This window comes from Camelus dromedarius, unplaced genomic scaffold, assembly GCF_036321535.1.
Source record: "Camelus dromedarius isolate mCamDro1 unplaced genomic scaffold, mCamDro1.pat HAP1_SCAFFOLD_179, whole genome shotgun sequence".
In the NCBI taxonomy this organism is placed as follows: Eukaryota; Metazoa; Chordata; class Mammalia; order Artiodactyla; family Camelidae; genus Camelus; species Camelus dromedarius.
In genome coordinates this window covers 4,362,420-4,382,500 of record NW_026989756.1, presented here as the reverse complement: position 1 = coordinate 4,382,500, position 20,081 = coordinate 4,362,420, and the positions used below count along the sequence as shown (strand labels likewise).

General features: G+C 50.0%; 1 protein-coding gene and 1 long non-coding RNA gene across 4 annotated transcripts in view; one reads left to right on the top strand and one right to left on the bottom strand.

The window, feature by feature from the left end:
• LOC135320537 (collagen alpha-1(I) chain-like) overlaps positions 1 to 2,223 on the top strand; it is a 4,282-nt gene extending 2,059 nt beyond the window's left edge. The window contains exon 3 of the mRNA XM_064483665.1: positions 1 to 2,223. This exon is cut by the window's left edge and continues 645 nt beyond it. Within this exon, the coding sequence (XP_064339735.1) occupies positions 1 to 2,223 (2,223 nt within the window).
• Positions 2,224 to 2,960: 737 nt separating this feature from the next.
• LOC116151856 (uncharacterized) lies at positions 2,961 to 11,842 on the bottom strand. 3 transcript variants are annotated; one of them, XR_004135425.2, is made up of 4 exons: positions 11,700 to 11,842; positions 9,604 to 9,653; positions 8,212 to 8,298; positions 2,961 to 3,810 (listed from the first exon to the last, which is right to left on the bottom strand). It is a non-coding gene; the product is annotated as an uncharacterized LOC116151856 (long non-coding RNA). The 3 variants fall into 3 exon arrangements; XR_004135429.2 differs by lacking the exon at positions 2,961 to 3,810 and adding an exon at positions 5,680 to 7,961; XR_004135427.2 differs by lacking the exon at positions 2,961 to 3,810 and adding an exon at positions 5,681 to 7,253.
• Between the last annotated feature and the right edge of the window lie 8,239 nt (positions 11,843 to 20,081).

Sequence of the window (20,081 nt, the reverse complement as noted above, 5' to 3'; positions counted from 1 at the left end):
CCGCGGACGGGCAACGCCGCCTGGAAGCCGGTAAGCGGGAGAGGAGGGCCGTGGAGCCACCGCCAGGGGCCCGCGCCGGAAACCCAGACGCGAGTCGGCCGCCGGGGTGCGACACGGGGTCTCACCGCCACGGGCCCTCCGGCACAGGGGCGGCCCCGCGGCACCCAAGGCGCGCCGACCGGCCCTCTCCTCGGCACCCTCACGGGGGCCCAACGGCCACCCTCGCCCGACACCGCAGGGCCTCAGGACGGCCCACCCACCGCAAGGCTCTCCCGCCGCACGGGCCGGCACTGCCCTGCCCCGCCCCGACGCGCACCCAAACAAACGTTCGCGCCGTGCCGGATCACCCCACCTCCCCCCCGTCGGGTCCGACGACGCTTCACCCGGGGCCGCCTCCAGGGGAGGGACAGCACCCACAACGCGGTGAGGCCACGTTCTGGTCCCAGGACGGGGGGGGTCGGCGGGGGAAAGGCTCGGCGCGGGCGGCCATCGGTCCTGGCAGGGCAGGGGAGGGCCGGCGGCGGCGACGAGGAGGGGCCGCTCGCGCGCAAGAGCGACGGCCGGCAGGGGTCGTGGGTGTGGTCGGGCACCAACCCAGGGAAGGGGAAATCTCGAGACACGACCGGGCCGCCGGGGAAACCACCGCAGGATCCCACCACCCCCACACGTGGGGGCGGCCCCGCGACGCCCAGGACGCCGGCCGGCCTCAGCCAACCCTCGGCGGTTCCTCCCACACCCCGGCCCCGCCCGCCGCCGGGACTCGCGCGCAGCAGGCTAACCCCCCCATTCCAGAGGGTAGCCCCTTCCACTCGCTCACTCGTCCGTCTGCGTCTCGTCTGTCCGTCCACCACCACCACCCAGCTTCGTCTGGCTCGCCCCCAGGCCTCGCGGCCCGGGGAAACGCTGCCGAGCGAGGCGGCCCGACCCGTGGCCCACGCACCGCCACCGGTGGCTGCGTCTCGGGACCGGAACAGGTGGGGTGGCTCCTCGCGGCGCGGAGACTGGTGGGGGTGGCCCAAGTCGGGGTGGACCGCCTTCCCCCTCCCCCGACGGCACGCGCCGGGGAGGCCAAGCCCGCGCACACGCGCGCGCGCGCTCGCACGGCCCCGCGCCAGACGCCGGGCCCGGCCCGGCGGAACCCTCCCCCGACTCGGAGGGGGGAGGCGCGGGCCACAGCAGGCCAAGAACAGCACTCGGCCCCACCGCGGGGCCAGCGCAGCCCACACGCCAAAGCGACGGGGCCCTGCCCACACGCCGCGGCAGTCGCTCCCCGTGGAGAGCGACTGCACGCTCTGGATGGAGGAGCGGCGGCTGGGGGGTCCGGTGCCCCCAAGGCTCCCCTCTCAGATCGCTAGAGAAGGCTTTCTCACCGAGGGCGCATCGCCCCCCACCCAGCGTGCCCCGTTCAGGCCTACGGAAGCCCGCCGACGTGTACGCCAGCGCTCGGCTGGGCAGGAGGGGTCTGCGGTAGGGGTAAGCAGCGGGCCAAGAAGCGAGCGTTCGCGGTCGGGACCGGGGAGAGCCCGTGCGTGCCACCTCGCGAGGAGACGCACCCAAGACCGCGTGGGGACGGGACAGACGCCCGCCCCCCACCGGCACATCACCCGGCCCCACCACGATCGCTCCCACGCCCGGGCGCGAACCCCGCTGAGGGGGACCCACCCGGCGTGCGCCCGGCCACGTCAGTCCCCCCCCCCCCGGTACAGGGTGAGGACTGACGTTCAGGAGGCGGCCCCGGCCCCACCGAGGGTGGGGAGCGGCCACGCCTCGCTTACCGTCTCGACCCCTCCCCCACGCCTCAAGAGAGGCGCTCGGGAGACACGACCACCGCAGGGGTTACCCGAGAGGACTCGCTGGGGACGGGAAGCGATGCCGCCGCTCGGCCTCGGGCACCTGAGGGACAACCTGGAGCGCTCCAGGGGCACCGCAGAGGACCAAGGCGAGACACGCTCACACCCCGACGAGGGGGGTACGTGGCGTGGCGGCGGGGCAGCCCTCCCCCGCCGCGGGGGAGGGCCGCTCGCGAGACAGGACGCCGAGCAGGCGAGGAGGCGAGAGTGTCTGCCGCGTCGCAAGACCCCGGCCCCGCCGACACCACAAGGCACGGGAGACCGAGGTCGGGCCGGAGTCCGCACCCCTGCCTCCCCCCCGCCACCCACGGGCGGCAGAGGAGAGGCGAGGGGCCCGCAGGCAGAACGAGAGGAGAAGCCACGTTCGCCATGAACGTCCCCGTCCCTCGTCTGGCGCGGCTTAGGCCCGGCCCGGGGGAGCATGACTTCACCACATCGGTCAGGTGAGTGAGTGAGCGAGCGAGCCATGTGGGGCAGGGAGGCCCCAGAGGGGAGGGCCCGGCGAGGACAACCACCAGAGGGGCCTGCTTCAGCCTCGCCAGGCGCCACCCACTCCTCGGTCCTCTCCGAGGAGAGCGGCCAACGACCCCAGGCGGGGAATGCCTGACACGCGGCACGGAGCCTACGGGGGTGGGGTCATGCCGGCCACCACCGGGTGCCTGCGGCGGGGAGCGCACGGGGTAAAAGACCCACGCCGCCACCTCACCCCACCGCCCTCGGGCCACCAGAGACCGGAGGTGGCACCACGGGCCACGTCAGCCGGACGCACACACGAGAGCCGGCGCGCAGGCCCTGGCGGGCGGCTCAAGTGTCAGAAGCGGAGTCGGCTACCAGGCCAGGGCTCACGCAGAGAGAAGCCCAGAGCCTCGCACGCGTCCGGAGACCCAACACTCGGTGACAGACACCGAGGAAGACCGTGTCAGCACCTATCTGCTGGCAGAAAATGCCCAACACGACGGGAAAAATGACAGCGCCCAGAAACGGGGCGGGTCCACGATTTGCAGGGGGGGACCCCGGGACCTCGGTCCGGCCACCTGCCCCCAGCCCTACCCCCATAAATGGCAGCCCCGAAGCTCTCGGGGGCCATCTGATCGACCGGGGTGGGGGGGGTTGGTAGGGGGAGGGGAGAGGGGAGGGGGATTAGGAGGAGGCTTAGGAGGAGGAGTGGGAATGGGAATGGGAATGGGAATGGGAATGGGAAGGGACGAGAGGGAGACGGGATCAGGCCGGGGACGCCCTGCCCTTTTCTCGCCCGCGTGGCCGGGGACTCGGGGAGATGCCACAGAGGCGCCTCCGACGAGAGGGCCCCCCACGAGGGACCGCTCCCGAGCACCGGGCCCCGGGCCCCGGGCCGGGGAAAGCCTGCCTCCCCCACATCCCTCGCGGGACGCCCCCGTGCCGGTCCCCGGATCCGGATGAAGTCTCGGTCCCTCCAACGCCACCGGAACCCACGCGGGCAGGCTTACGGGCCGGGGGGCACCCCCTCCCAGGCCTCCCGCGCCAACAGGGGCCGGCCCAGCCACGTCTCCGGATCCATCGGGACTCAGAAAACATTTCATCCAAGGAGGCGCCTCCGACGACCGGGAACCCCAGCGCGCCCGTCCCCGGCCTCACCGCACTGGGCCCGGGCCGCTCCTCGCCTCAGGAGCAGTCGTCCAAGGGACGCAGACGAGGGCCTGACCACCTAGCCGCCGGCGGCCCGGGCGCGGGACACTCTCTCCCTTTCCCCCGCGGCGGCAAGGCGCAGGCCGTGTCCGATCGGCTCGGGTCGGTCTCCGCGGCTGGAGGGGCACAGGCGGATGCTGGTCGACCAGGCCAGGCCACACGGCTTCCCCCGGCACACGAGATCCCGGGAGCGCGGCGACAGTCACCCCCTCATCAGCCTGCGAGTCCAATCTGCGCCGAGAGCAGGACGCGCCCGCGGCTCAGCGCCACGGGGACTGTCATAATACTGGAAGTCCTGGCCAGAGCAATTAGGCAAGGTAAATACATAAAAGTAATCAAAATTGAAAAGGATGAAGCAAAACTATTTGTTTGCATTTAATATGATCTTATATGTAGAAAATCCTAATGATTCCATCAAAAACCTATTACAAATAATAGACAAATTCAGTCAAGTTGCAAGATACATATATCAACATGTGAAGAGCAGTGTGTTTCTATATACCAACAATAAACAATTTGAAAAATAAGTTTAAAAATCATTCATATTTTAAATGTCATCAAAAAAATTAGGAATAATTTAAACCAAGTAGGTAAAATATCCTTACAGTGAAAATGACAAAACACTGATTAAAAAAAAAAAAAAACTGAAAAAAAGATAAATGGAAAAAATTTTCATGGTTATGAATTAGAAGTATTAAAACTGTAAAAATGTCTGTGTCACCCAAAGCTGTCTATAGATTCAATGCAATCCCTATCAAAATTCAAATGACTTTTACACAGAAATACAGAAAACAAGCCTAAAACTTGTATGGAACCACAAAACACCCCTAATAGCCAAATCAACCTGGTCAAATAATTAATCTAGAGATATCACAATTCCTAATTTCAAACTTTATTACAAAACTATAGTAATCAAAAATGGTAGGTAACAGTAAAAAATGGAGGCCAAGTCCAATGAAACAATCAAGTGCTCAGAAACAAACCCACTTATATAGTGTCAACAAGTACTTCACACGGGAACCAAGAAGATGTAAAGGGAAAACTATAGACTCTTCAATAAATTGTGCCGGAAAAAAACTGGATAATGGCCTACAGATGAATACAATTGGACCCCTTTCTTGCAGCACTCACAGAAATTAACTCAAAATGGACTGAAGGCTTAAATGTAAGACAAAAAACTGTAAAACTACTTGAAGAAAATGTAAACAAAAAGCTCCTTGCTGTGGTTTTGGCAAATATTTTTTGGATATGACACCAAAGGTTCAAGTAACAAAAGCAAAAACAAACAAGTGGAACTATAGCAAATTTAAAAAACAACAACAACAAAAAAACCAAACCAAACCAAACCAAACAAAAAAGCCCCCAAGAAAACCTCCATAGCAAAACAAATAATCAGCAAACTAAAAAGCAACTACAGAATAAAATAATATACAGGCAATTTTTTTTTCCATTTTTTAATCAAAAAACTTTTTTTATAAAATATATAAGTCATAAAATAATAGTAATAAAATAAAAAATTAAAAATTAAAAATAGGCTAAAGGACGAGTAGATTTTTTTTCAAAAAGACATATAGATGGCCAATAGGTACATGAATAAATGCTCAACATCACTAATCATCAGGGAAACGTAAATCAAAATCACAATGACACATCACGTCACACCTGTTAGAATGGCTATTATAAAAAAGAAAAAGAAAATTTGCAAGAATATGAAGAAAAGGTAACACTTGTTTAATTTTTCAGTCAAAATATAAACTGGTACAGTCGAATGAATATAAAAGAATTAAATTGGACCCCATCTTACACTACTCACAAAAATATCTCACAATAAAATAGTCAAATTGTGACTTGAAATCATAAAATACCGTAAAAAAAATCATAGAGTAAAATCCCCTTGACCTTGATCTTGTAAATAATGATTATTTAGATATGACTCCAAAGTACAGGCAACCAAAGCAAAAGCAAAAAGAAACAAGCAGGACTAAGTCAATGTAAAAACTTCTGCATAGAAAAGAATTTGAAAAACTGAAAAGACATCATATGGAATGGGAGAAACTATTAGCAAACCATCTTTTGATAAATGGTATTTACTGAAGTATATAAATACCTCATACAACTTAGCAGCCAAAAAAATAGAATCTAATTAAAAATGACTAAAATATCTGAATAGACATTTTCCTTAAGAAAACGTACAAATGTCCAACATGAAAAGGTTGTCATTAATCATCAGGGAATTGCAAATCAAAACCACGAGACCTTATCACAACTGTTACAATGGCTACAGTCAAAAAAGACAGGTGAGTACAAGGATTGGAAGGGATGTGAAGAAAATCCTTGTGTGTTGTTGGTAAAAATGTAAATAACCACAGCCACTAGGAAAAGCAGTATGGAATTTCTGTCAAAAATTAAAAGTAGTATCCAGGTGTCCAAGCACCATTTGTCAAAGAGACTATCCTTTGCCCACTGAACGTGTTTTACTTCCATCTCAAATAGTAGTTGACCTAGTATACAGGGGTTTACTACTGGGTCCTCTATACTGTTAATTTAAACCATGTGTGTATTTTAATACCAATATCATTGTGTCTCATACTGTAGCATTGTGATTTAGTTCTAAATCAGGAAGTGTGATGACTCCCAATTTGTTCTTTCCCAGGATTGCTCTGGTGTCTGGGTCACTGGTAGTCACATAAAAAAATTTTAAGATTGATTTCTCTCCATGTGTAAAAAATGCTGTTGGAATATTGATAGAAATTGCACTGAAACTGTAAATGGCTTTGGGTATTATGGACATTTTAACCTTAATTCTTCTGTTCCATTAGCCATACTTCTGGCCCAGTGTATCTTTCCACTTGTTTTGTCTTCTTCAATTTTTTCCATAGAAGTCTTATAGTTTTCAAAGTACAAATTTTTCACTTCCATAGTAAAGTGTATTCTTAGGTATTTTATTGGTTTTAATGCTATTTTGAATGAGGAAACTCTAGCATCTTCAATAAATGTTGCTGGGAAGATTGGAAAACCACAAGCAGAAAAATGAAATTGGAAACCTACTTTCCGCTACTCACAAATATAATTTAAAATGGATTAATGACTGAAATGTAAGACCTCATACTTTAAAACTCCTAGAGGAAAACATAGAGAAGAAGATACTTAACTCTGGTTTGGGTAATAATTTTGGGGTATGACCCCAAAACACAAGCCAGAAAAGCAAATATCAACAGGTGGGACTACATCAAACTAAAAAGATCCTGCACAGCAAAAGACATAATCAGCAAAATATAAAGCCTAATATAGAGTAGGAGAGAATTTTTGCAAATCATATATTGGATGGAGGGTTAATATCAAAATATATGTAGACCTCATATAACACAATAGCAAAAAAAAAAAAAAGAAAAAAAGAGTAGAAAATCCAATATAAAAAATGGGCAGTGAATCTAAATTTATATTTTTCCAAAGAAGACACCCAAATACACAAAATGTACATGAAAAGATATTCAACATGACTAACAATTAGGGAAATGAAAATTGAAAGTGGAATGAGATATCCCCTCCCTCCTGTCAGAAAGGCCATCACCAAGAAGACAAGAGACAGTGCTGGCCAGGATGAGGATAAAAGAAAACCCCTGTACACTGTCGGTGGGGATGTAACCTGGTTCAAGCACTATGGAAAAGCTATAGAGGTTACCCAAAAATTAAAAAGAGCTACCATATGCTCCAGCAGTCCTCCTTCCTGGTGTGCATCTGAAGGAAGTGAAAACAGGGTATTGAAAAGATAGGTGCATTCGCATGTTTATTACAACATTATTCACAATAGCCAAGATATGGAAATGACCTGAGTGTCTAACAATGAAAGAATGGATAAAGAAGAAATGACATTGACATACAATGGAATATTATTCTGCATTATGAAAGAAGGAATTTCTGCCATTTGTGATATTACAGATTGACCTTGAGGGTATTATGCTTGGTGAGATGAAATAAACAGAGAAAAAACAAACGTAAGATATCAGATATACAAAAACAAACGAACAAACAAAAAACAAGCAAGCAAACACTTAGAAACAAATTGTAAAATGGTGGTAACTAGGTGTCGGGGTGGAGGAAATGGGGAGATGTTAAAGGGTACAAATGTGCAACCAGAAGATAAATAAGTCATGCAGATCAAATGCACAGCACAGTGATTACAGACTACAGTGCTGTACCAGTCTCCAAAGTTCCTAAGGTACTATCTTGTGAATATTCTTGCCACAAAAAATAAAGAAAATTATACTTGTGAGTCATGTGAGAGGTGTTAAATCTGTTTGTGATCACATTGCTGTATGTAAGTGGATCAAATCAACACACTGCAGACTGTGAAAAAAGAAAAAGTAGAGCTGCATGATTTCACTTACACGTGTAATCTAAAAACAGCCGAATTCACACAAAGAACAGAGTGGTGGTTGTCAGGGCCTGGGAGTGGGGAAATGAGAAGATGCTCAAAGAGTACAAACGTCCATGTTTAAGATGACTAAGTTCTGGGAAATCTCATGAACAGCATGGTGACTACAACTAACAATGCTGTATTATTTATCTGAAAGTTACTGAGAGCAGATCTCAAAAATTCTCACCACAAAAGGGAATTTTATGAGTTTATGGAAGTATCCTTATTGTGATAATCATTTCACAATATATATCTGTATCAAATCACCACATTACTTACTGGTAGGGCTGTGTCTGGGTCACTGTCTCTCAGGACTCAGAATTCAGTGAGTCTGTTTCACTTCATGGCTGAACATATTCAAATGGCCTGTTTATAAAATAAAAATAAAATGACTAATAATTCATTGTGACTGACTTCAAGAATTTTTTGTTGTTTTTAATTTTGTTCCCATGCCTACATTTCACACTACTGGAACAAAATCAAATATACGCCAAAACAAATAGCACATTACAATAATGATACCAGAGTCGTGAACATAAATATTCAATGTTTCTTCCTGATGTTTTCTAATCAGAAATGTTTTTTAAAATATTCAAACTCACCGGGTCCTAGCTGATAGCTATGTGACAAAAGTCAAATAAGACAAAATGACAGACAACCCTGCAAGTGGTTTTAGATAATTCCATATTTTGTGCCAGAAATTAATTACCTCTTAGAAAATCACATAAAAATACTTGAAGCTCAAACCCTGGAACGTTTCTCAATTTCATCAAACTCACATGTTATTATAATATCTGTGTCCATTTAGGTGATGAGGTAGGTAAAGATAAAAAGTGATCTGTTCTTCTGTGTTTAGTACAATTAAAATAACTAAAAATGATTATAAAATGCTTCTAAGAAATTAGATAAGATCTAGAATACAGATGGAGATATGAAAATGCTTTTCCTTGCTCTGTACAAGAGTAGTAGCCCATCAGGTACAAATGCGTCAGATGACAAGGTACCTTCATGTTAAAAACAATGCCATCACTGCAAAGGAAAGCTTTACTGATTGTACTGAAATAAAAGAAAAAAAGTAGAATTGGAAAAAGATCACTTTGCCATAAAAATGCTCATGGTCACAAATAGTATAGAGAAGCAACTGTGGCAGATGTAAAAAGACGTAGAAGCCATCATTCCTCCACTGAATATGATTACACCAAATTGTGACTTAATCATTTACCAAATTGTGACTTAATCACTTCATAAACGTAATGGATAACATTTCTGCTTCTATAATTTAAAATATAATAACCTTTAAAATATTCTATGAGAGGTGTGGTAGTCAAATTTGTGTTCTAAGAAGTACTTTAGACACACCTAAGAATAACTAATGGTCAGAAAGATCAAATGCAATCAGCTACCACCCCATGCAAATTAATGGCATTCAGCAGATATTCATATATAAAATATGTATTACTGTACAATATGTAAATAAAATCAAATATTGTATTAATATCTAATGTAAAATACCAGGAAATGTGCTGTGCCAAAATTGGAAGCGTCCTGGTGTAAAGAGATTACAATTTTGTATTCAGTTTTCATAATGGGATAATACTGTGATCTGAGCAGAAATTGTAAAGAGATTTCTCCAAGAAAAATTCCTGACCACATCAAAAGTTGCACACTTACTATAAGGCGTTTCCCCTTGTTTACTCTCAGTGTCAGAAAGTGACTTGGATCTAGAATAGGAGAATAAAAAACTTTAACGAGACATAGGAAAGCACTCTCTGTTAAAGAAAATAAATCAAAAGAAAAAATGAAAGGGAAATTAAGATTCTACAAATGCAAATACCAATTTTTATGGGAAAGGGTTAAAATTGAAAAAAGATTATATTCTTATTTCACCTTTTGAACAAAGGTATAGAAATCTAAGCTAAATAACTTCATATTTTGCATTTATTAGGAGAAAATATATTTGCAATGAAAAGCAGTCATTGTCCTGCCTTTTAAATATTCTGACGATTTAGCTTTGAATATATTTCATCTCAAATGGTCTTAAGAAGTATGTACAATGGTTGGTATTTTAAAAATCACCACTGTATTTGGAACTTATAAAAGTAATTCACAATTTTTAAAATTATATTCTTGTAAGAATTTGGTAGTGGCCTAGGTATTATTTTTAACAAAACTGGTCACCCTGGAATGCTGCAAAAGGTTTTTCAATAAGCTTATACTTACATATATTTAAGACTGTCACTGTATTAATATTACGGAAACAACAGGCCAGCCAAGAAACAAGCACCACTTGGAGGGTTGGAATACTCAGATTTATTACACTGGCAGGCTCAGAGTGTCTTCTGCTCTGAAGCTCTGAGCACCTCCAAAACTTGTGCATTAGGCTTTATAGAGTTAATTGCAAGCATGGGGCTATTAGCCAATAAGGTGTGAACAGCAAAAGCAGGGAATCAGTACACTGGAATTTATCTATTAGGAACAGAGCATGTTACTTTTGGGAGCCCATGATTGGGTTAACAAATTGTAACAGACCCCAGCCACTCATCTCCTTAAAGAAGAACAAATGTGCTTAGTTAACTGCCTTGCAAACAGGCACCTGTGCATCGGCATGCCAGTCTCCTGGCAGTAAAAAGCAGAGACAATGCCTTTCTTGCATAGTTGAGGTTTTAGATAGAACTCTGCTCATTGCAAAGCAACAACCCAGGCCCTCAGCTATAAACACAGGGTGTGTCTGCTGTTAGATAGTCTTCTATGCCCCAAACAAGGAGCTGGCTGGGCTGGTGGCCTTTTCTAACATATCTATAAGGATATATCTTGTTCCCCTCTTCCCATGACTTCCCTAAAGATAAACAAAGCCTTTGCACTCACAGTTATTTCTACAATCTCAATCCCACCCTGTCTTTCCTTAAATTCCTGTATTCCATCACACAACTGTTAGTGATTTTTCCTTTGATTGTACACAATAAATGTGGGAGCATTTGAGAGGCTCGTGGAGTTGGCTCCCGACACCCTCTCCCTCTCTTGACTTTTTCCACAGAGTCTTGAGTAATTCATTCAGTCTCAGTGGGACTTCTGCTGGCCAGAACCCAGTTACTGGCACTTGTTGAGCTAGGATTTATGAGTTAACTTGTTAGCCCAGTAAACCAACACTTATTAAACTTCAGATTTCTGAGTTAGCCCAGCAGTACTTAGATCAGTAAACTGACACTTATTACACTTAGATTTAAGAGTTAGCTTGTTAGTCCAGCCCAGCTTTTCCTTCTCATTATGAGAAAATCTCAATCGTGGCAATATTTTGACTTGAAAATGAGATAAGCTAAGAAGCACATTTTAAATATAAAATATTTTAAGTACAAAATAAATAATTGTATTCCTTTAAAGACAGGAAATTAAAAGCATAATAAACTCTGACTTTGACACACAAAATATAAAAGTTAATATAATGTGTTTTCATACACCTCTTTCCCTGTTTCAGTAATTTCTCAGCCCCTTTCACGTTATACCCGAGTCCCCGCCCGTGACCTGTGATGTAAACACCTCCGACCACACGGGGAAGGGGGGGACCCAGGCAGTGAGAATGAGGGGGCGCGAACACCCCCGTGGCCCCGATGGACGCGGACCCTCACCCCCTCCCAGCAGGTGAGGACAACAGTCGAAGCGGGTCCGCCAGCGCACCAGTCCCCTCCCTCCTGGACTGGAAACCCAACTCGGCCAGGTCCACACACACCCCGGTGTGAAGCTGGCTTAGCATGCGGGGAAACCGGCATTACCTCAGACAGCGAGCGAGGAGCGTCCTCCTCCTTCAGGAACGAGGGCCACGCGGTCCCGAAGCCGCCATGGCGCCTCCCGCTCCTCCCTGAGGAAAAGGAGCGTCGCCCCCAGGGAAGACGCCGACCACGTCTGTCGCGGAATGCGCATGCGCCCCACCATCTAAGAAATGTTGGCTTCGCGCGCCCCCTGCAGTTCCTTGAGGGCAGTGCTGGATGTTCAGAACTCACTGGAGAACACATGACCCGTCCCAGCCATGATGCTAAATCACTGGAAATCTTAGTGCCCTGGTCTCTTTGTTAATGTCACTGGTGATGCTCTGATCCAGCCATGTCTGCTCTCTTGCCTGGATCATGCCTCACTCCTTGGAACCACGCCTGGATCAGATGCAGAAGAGTCTCAAATCCCATATTTAGAGATGATCAGGGTTGGTCTGGAGTCCAAACCCAAATCTCTCAACACCCTGGGGTCCTCTGAGGAGTGTGGTTTTCTCAGAACCGTCTGTTCCATGTCAGAAGCAGACCAAGCCTCAGGTAGCTTAGAAGGAATGCAGCCCATGCTTTGGACAGTTCTCAGTTCTGACCTGCATAATCTTGAGACCCTTTTGTAATTTCTAACACCCTTTTTTCTCATACCTGTATTGATGTTTATTTATGGCTAGCTGAAATATTGCTCTTATAATGCAGAGGTGCTATTGTTCTTCAGATAACAGAATATTTTGAAGGGATCAATTATTTATCACTCCCCCTAATTAAATATACTTTTAAAGCTAGAAATTTTTCAGGTGGGCAATCAGGTCCTCCTCTTGAACCAGTTGCTGAGGTGCTGAGATTATCTGGTCTGAGCTCCAGATCCTGATCCTGCTGGTGGCTTATGGTGATGTCAGTGTGAACATGTTTCTCCTTGTGCGCCGGTGTGGAAAGGGGACAGCCCTGTTCCCAGATGGGACAGTATCATGCTGACACTCAAAGCAAGCACAAAAAAGAATCACATAGAGTCCCCAGTATCAGCTCTCCTAGGTAGAAACGTCACCTCCATCACAGTGTTCCTGTGCTCCTGTCAGGCCTTCACTGCTCCCAGCAGGTCCTGCATGAGCAGTGTGACAGTTGAGTGCCTATCCCAGCACAGCATGGTGGTGACAATCCCACCTTAATCTGTTTATCTTTGGAATGTTCCCACACCTCTCTGAGCTTCACTTTGCTCTTCTCACAGACAGGGTTGTATAGGCATGGACCTCACAGGGTTATGGGAGGAAGTCATGGTACATGCTCACCTGGCGGCTGGCTCTGCAGAAAGGGCTGCTGGGCGTGCTGTGTGTCTTCACATTTATCCTTCTCTCTCCCCAGTGAAAATGCTCTCAGCCTCATCCTTCCCTGGCCTGTGGCCTTTCTGCATTTGCAAAAGAACATGCCACAGCACTTTAACCATGATGCCCTCACAGCCTCTTCTAGACGTGGTGCACCTCCCATATTCACCCACACAGATGAATCACAGGACAAACTAAAGCTGTAGGTGGTCTTTGGGTCCACAAGAGGGGCTGCTGTCTCCTCAGAACAAAGTAGGGTCGGGGGCTGTACTGGGGAAAGACGAACAGAACCTGGAGCTCACACATCTATTAATTCCCCTGAAGAAGAAAATGAGTCACAAAGAGCTGTGGGTGGGGTCCCAGCCTCCCTGGGAATCAGAGGACTGTTGGACTGAGCTGATCGCTGAGAGACCCATCCCCCAACAGCCCCATCTCCCTCACCTGCTCTCTCCACATGCACCTCCATGACCTCCACAACTGGGGACTAGAGCAGGAGGAGAGGGGAGCAACCCACTCACAAAAGTGTCTCCAGCCCAGTCCTGAAGCTCCTGTGCATGGAGGATGGAGTAGGCTGTTCCCATGGCCTTGGAGAAAAGGATGTCACTAAGACCACACTCACAGCAGATCCCTGTCAGGCCTACTCCATGACAAGTCCTCCCACTACAAGGATGACTATCACAGGGGAGGCAGTGGGCTGAAGCCACCACCTGGGTCCAAGAGCCAAAGAAGAGACTGTGAGAGCTCAGCATGGATGAAAGTCCAGGCCTCTGACTCTAGTTCATGCAGAAACCTCCCATGCCCTTTCCAGGACCTTGGGCCCCTGGCGGCATCAGTATCTGCAGCTCACCTGGCAGCCCTGCACAGTTGGCCTACACTCCACAAGCCACATGCTACAAGCTACAGTTCCCTCCAACATGATGCACCTGCCCCACCTCTTCCGGGTCACTATGAACCTTCTAGCACCCACTGAGGCAGGGCCAGAAGGTAGGAGGTCTGCAGGCAGGGGGAGCTGTCTGAGTTGGGGTTCAGAGGCTGTGTGTCCCTTTTGAAGGCAGCAGAGCTTTCTTTTGGGGGAAGGGACAGGGAAAGTCATTTCTGTGGGTGAACATTTCTCTTTCCCCTCCACTTGTGCCAACCCCACAGCTGAAAATTTGCTGAAGAGCCAGAGGAAGGGTCAACTCAGGGCCTGGGGACAACCCCTATCTGTTTTCACCAGCACCACTGGCGCCGCAGCCAGCGTCACCGCCACCAGCTTCAGTAGTGGCACAAGCAGCATCTGCCGCAGTGGGGGCGCACTCTGAGGCGGAGCAACGGGGCCAGTCCACTCAGTGTTCCATCTCCTGCCTTAAAACTGGAGACAGAGCCAGCTCCAGCCCCAGGGCCCCTCTGCTCCTGATACGTGACCAGGAGGAAGGGGACAAGTAAGGAGCAGTCTGAACTCACAGCCTCCCCACAAGGCTGGCGGCAGAACTGCTGACTCTGCTGGATGTGCTTGTGGGTGGGCTCTCATGGGGGTGCTGGGGCAGGGCTTCCCTTTGAATAAGCTGTCCCACTCCATCCTTTCCAGGATCCAGACTTCTGGGACCAGAATCCAAGACCACAGCTCCACCGCTTATCAACCATGTGACCTGGGCAACTTTCTCAAACCCAAGCCTTCTCTGTCCACCTGCAGAGATGGAGGATAACAGGATGTCCTGCACAGAGTGTCTGTGTAGATTAAATAGATAGAACAGAAAGAAGAGTGGGTGGGGCCTGGCCCATTGGTTGCGGGAGGGGAGGTCACCCTGTGCAACCAGGTCCAAGGGTCACCCAGAAATATGCCCAGAGGTTCAGCTGCCCCAGCACTTATCACATATCTGATGTGAACTTAAACACAGGGAGAGAAACAAACAGCCTGAGTGTAGCTGCTACTGGGGAACATGCATCTGGGGAGTCAGAACAGAATGTGATCAGGATGGTGGAAGATGCCCCTGGAGTTAAGCAGAGTGGAGATGCCCTCTGGAGCCTGGATTTAGTGAGGATGGGCTTGTAGAAATTCCCCTCTCCTTTACCCACTGAGTCCCAAAATCAGTGTGGTGCTAGTGCCCTCAGCACAGAGAAAAACCCAGGCTCCAGCCATGTCCTCTACTTCCTGGACTCCCACTCTGGTGATCCCCATCTGGGATGCAGAGATGAGTTATGGCTGATCATGTGATGTTCCCTCTGCTCTAGGAGGTGTTGAAGAAGGTGGTTCCCTCTCAATGTCTGGGATTCACCTGGTCCCAGAAAAACAGCCCTAGCAATGAGCACATGGCACCACCATCCATGCTACTATCATTCAGCTCAACAGTGTGGCCACCTGCATCATCACCCCTACCACAAGGACTGATCGTGGTGGCCCAGGAGCAAGCCTGGGTGGTGGAGCACTGGGTCAAGGTGGCCAGGGTATGGGATGGACTATCCAGTGAAGCCCGTCTCTGGAATCTCGGGAATGGCCTCTTCTCCTTTGCCTGCCTTCTGGATGGAAGTCTGCGGTCCAGGCCCCTGCACAGTCCCAGGTCTGTCCTGCCGGGGCCATGCTGACCTTGACTCCCAGCTCTCAGTGGGTGGATGCTTCCTACCTATATTCTTCCGCGGGCTGAGCTAACTTCATTCCTGTGGATTTTCAACATCCTGCTGTCTCATGTATTGAATGCCCTCTAGGTCCTCCCTGGGTTCCCTGGGGGTGTGTCTCATCCAGGGCAAATTGAGACAGTGAGGGGACTAAAGCTAGAGCGAGCAGGGCAGCAGCTTCCCACCTCCAAGCCTCCTATGTTCCCCTCCCCAAGGGTTCCAGTCCTCAGGAAATTTTGCTCCCTGAATGCAGACCTCTCTGCTCTGCCTCAAATCACTCTCTGAAGGAGACATGGGTCAGTTTCTATGTGGGTGGGTTTCTCTCCACAGGAAGTTCATAGTCAGTGTGGGGTCATTTATTTGTCTGCCATCCCCCCCGAGGCAGCTGGCACCTTCTGGGGGAAACAAATTTGACAGGCATGATCTGGGTTGGGGGCCAAGTCTCTAAGCCCCCTTGGGAAATAGGCCACCATTCCTACTGCTTTAGGAATTGATTTTATTAAACATCCCAGGGGCTGGAGTCAAATTGGAGAATTTCTAGTGTTCTCTTTATACCAACAGAGCCCTGTCCAGCTGAAACTTAAACTGGTGGAAACGGATCTTCTCAGTAGAAATGGAAATGGAGGCCCCAGGTGACCAACCCCAGGGCTCCATCCCCAGCCCCACAGCACCTTCCTGCCCAGAGAATCCCAGTGAGACCCTCATCCAGACAGTCTGAACACTCCATGTTCTCAAGTAAAATGGATTTGCCCTTTAACTCCTCATGCACACATTTTCCCTGAACTTCTCCTTCCTTCTTACCCTTCCCCTTAGGAAGAGCTTCTGGAAATGTAAAGATCTGTGTAGCAAAGCTGATTCCTGGAGCAGGGGTCTGCTCATCGAGGTAGCGTGGAGGCCTGAGTTCTGGAGAGAGGAGGGTCAAGGAGGGAAGGAGATGGGGTGGGATGTGGTTTTCAGTTTCTCACTAAAGCGTCTGAAAAATCCCCATCTTCTCTGGATCAGCAGGACGAGGGATGTGTTCTGTTCACAGGCAGGTGGAGGGGCAGAAGGCCCTGGGAATGTGGTGTTTCCGTGCTGCTCCAGTAGGAGGCACTCAGATGGCAGCGCTAGCGGGTCTCTGGCTCCTATTCTAGTCCCTCCTGCTGGCAAGTGGCTTCTTCCAGTCTCCTGGGTGGACGGGGTGGGTGGGGGTAACTTTCTTCCCTCACCAGCCCCATCTGTCCTCAGGAGTCCTTGCTACTCATTCTGTCTTCGCTGCACCTCCGAGGGGAGGGCGCCCTTCTCATCCCAAGGATGAGCACTGCAGGGATCCTATGGTCTAGGTGTGCATATGGCCGCCCAGTCCTGGGTCCGAGTGGCTGGGCCAGAGACAGATATGTGTTCATTCTGTGACTCCACACTGTGCCCAACTCACCATCAGTGCTGGTCAGTGACGGTCAGGATTGTCACCCTGGTCCCCACTCAGCAATGACACAGGCCCCGGGTGCCTCATGAGAAATGTCTGGGAACTGGTGGGAGCTTAGTTGATCTTTCCTGAATGACTTCAGAAGCTTCATATGAATAAGGAAGCAAAGTGTCCTGTCCCCTCCCACCTTGTGAGTCAGAGGTGGTGCCTCGGGGTCACGTTCCTGAGTTGATGAAGAAAGCCTGCTGCGCAGGGGGTGTTCTGAGCTGTTCCCGGGGAGGGCAAGGCTTCAGCATGGCCTTGTTTCCAGCCTGGGTGGCAGAGACTCCAGGGGTCCTGGGGCAGGCAGGGACCTCAATCTGGCCTCCAAGGCCCATGTCCCCACCATCCACAGCTCCACCCAGATGGGGGACTGCCACCGCTTGGGAGCCCGGAGGACACAACTCCCACCAATGGCGGAGCTGGACTGGGGAAGGGACGCTGCCCCAGGGCCTCTGGCTGAGAAGGGGATATGGCCTCTCCTCTGTGGTCCCCTGAGCACCCCACTGCCATTCTGCAGGCCTCTGCCTCCTCAGCCGGGAAATGGAGGGAGGATGACCCAGTGGGGCCAGCCTCACAGAGCGGCGATGAGGAGAAAGGAAGGAGGGTGTGGGGCTTTCTGTTCTGCTTCAGCAGTAGGTGAGGATAAAAGTGACATGGCCCTGAGACCTCAGGAGAACCTGGCGGTTAAGTGGGCGTCCAATATTTGCCAGGTGAGGAAACAGGCTCCGGGAGGCTAGGCCAACAGCCCCGAATCACACACCCAGTGCGTGCCAGCGTTGGGATTGTTCTGGAATCAGAACATGCTGGAGGGCACGTAGCACTGCTACCATTGCCCGGTTCAGGTGTCAGGGTCTGAGTTCAGGGGGCTTGGGGAACCGGGTGAGGGGGGCAGGCTCAATGGCTCTGTCCTCCACTCCGGCAAGAGCAGCCTCCAAGCCCAGCGCCTTGGGGCGGGGCCTCCAGAGCCCGGGAGAGGCTGCGGGAGGGGGTGAGTGGCCTGCAGGGTAGGGGCTGCAGGGTCAGAGGAGGGGGCTACCCCCAGCTGGAGGCCCCCAAATCAAGGGAGGAGAGGCCTTCCTCCTCCAGCCCCGCCTCCCACTGCCATGTTAGCTAAGATCCTCCTTCCAAGTGACTGCCAGGAGGGCCTGGAAAAGCTGATGCAAGTAGACATGGTGATGGGAGTAGCCAAGGTTCAAACACCCTGTGATTTGCTGACACAAGTCTTGGGGGTTGACTAGGAGCCAGGGTTCTTGTAGGGCGAGGGGTGTGGAGATCGAGGAGGCTAGTAAGGGTCCCAGACTGCTCCATCTGCAAACAGTGGGGTGGGCCCAGAGCTGAAGGTGAGGGGTTTTCAGGGAAGGGTCTGTAGGGCCCTGAGATCAGAATCCAGGTTCATCCCCTCCCTCAGCAAAAACATCACCGACCTGGTGATGCTGGACCCAGTGTGGAGGGTGATCTGGATGTGAGTCTGGGGGCTGAGCAGGGGGACCAGGGTCAAGGCCTGGGAAGAGAGAGGCCACACACCAAGGCCTGGGCTGTCAGCATTCAGCAGACCTTTTGTGAGACTCTCATGGCCAGTCCTGTGAGCTGGGGTGTCAGGCCCATTTTAGGGGTGAGGAAAAGGAGGCTCCACATATAACAGTGGTCCAAGTTCCCTGGGCTAGTGGAGCCACAGAACTGGCAAACCACAGAGCTGCAGGGTGTTTTGTTGGAGCTGGACTCAGCCTCTCCCACAAGGGCTTCCTTAGGGTGAGAGTGAAGTGGGGCCCCGCAAAGTCCATCACATAAGTGGTGGAACAGTCCCGTCCTGCCCCAGGCTTCAGCTTCCCTGTGTGTCAGCAGAGAGGGTTTTGCTACAAGCTCCCTAAGACTCTGCCCCAATGTTTTCCCTTCTTTGGTGCCAAGACTTTTGTTTGGATCTAAGTCCTGATTTCTGTGCATGCCTGGCCCCCTCCTGGGGCCTGGTCACAGGGCAGCATGAGAAGGAATGGGCATGGGGGCTGGAAATGATGGCAGGGCTCTTCCTGCTGGGCTTCGGCTGTCTGCATTCCAGGGGTATGAGTCTCTCCGACGTGTACATGTTATTAAATTTTGTTTGATTTTCCCCTGTTAATCTCTTTCATGTCAATTTAATTCTTATACTAGCCAGAAGAACCTAGAAGAATAGAGAAACACTTCTTCCTCCCCAAAAGTCCACAGTGAGGATGAGCTGCAATTTCCCTGGCTAAGCACACGTCACTCACAGATGCTGCAGGTGGAGATCCTGGGGCGACTGACAAAAGCCAGCAGAAGGTGAGATTCTTACCAGGTCAAACTCCTGGGTCTCTTCCTGCAGAATCTTTTGGAAATGAGAAAGGTAAGCATTTTCCTCTTCTAGAATTCTATTAGCAGGAGAAAATATTTGTAGGGTTAGCTCCTTGGACTCAATGACTCTTGGTTTGAAATTCAGTAAATTACTCTTGGTTTGTGGAAATTTTTCCAACCAGACATTGTCACTATTTTTCTTTATCTCTGTCTTTTGTGTCATTTGTCATAAGGAGAAAAACCACTGGTCACATTAGGCTTTCTTTTTGTCTGTTCAGTGTCTTGAGAGCTTGGCCTGTTGGCCAGTGAGGAAACTCCCCGGTCTGTCCCACTCAGGAGGGGCATGCACAGTGTGAATTTGGAGACCAGCTGAACAGACTGGAACTCCAAGCCTTCTCCTGGTCAGTCTGCACCAGTTCTCAAGGGAGCTTGCCGTAAGGTGTTCCAGTCCATGAGGGGTCTCTGTTGTCTCAGCCTTTGCTGCTTTATTAATGATATAACAAAGTTCTTTACTTTCTCAGACTTTCTAGGGAATGAACTTTTGGCTCATGGGGGCTACGTCATGTTTGCCCTCAACGAGGATACCTCTTGCGCCCATGGTAGCCTGGAAAGTTCCCGCTGGGTCTTTCTACAAATAGGCTATTAAGATATTACTCTTCAATGGCCAATGATGGACCCTTTGAGTTGGAAAAACTTCTAAATTGCTAATTTTTTAGAAAGCTCTCATCACAGACA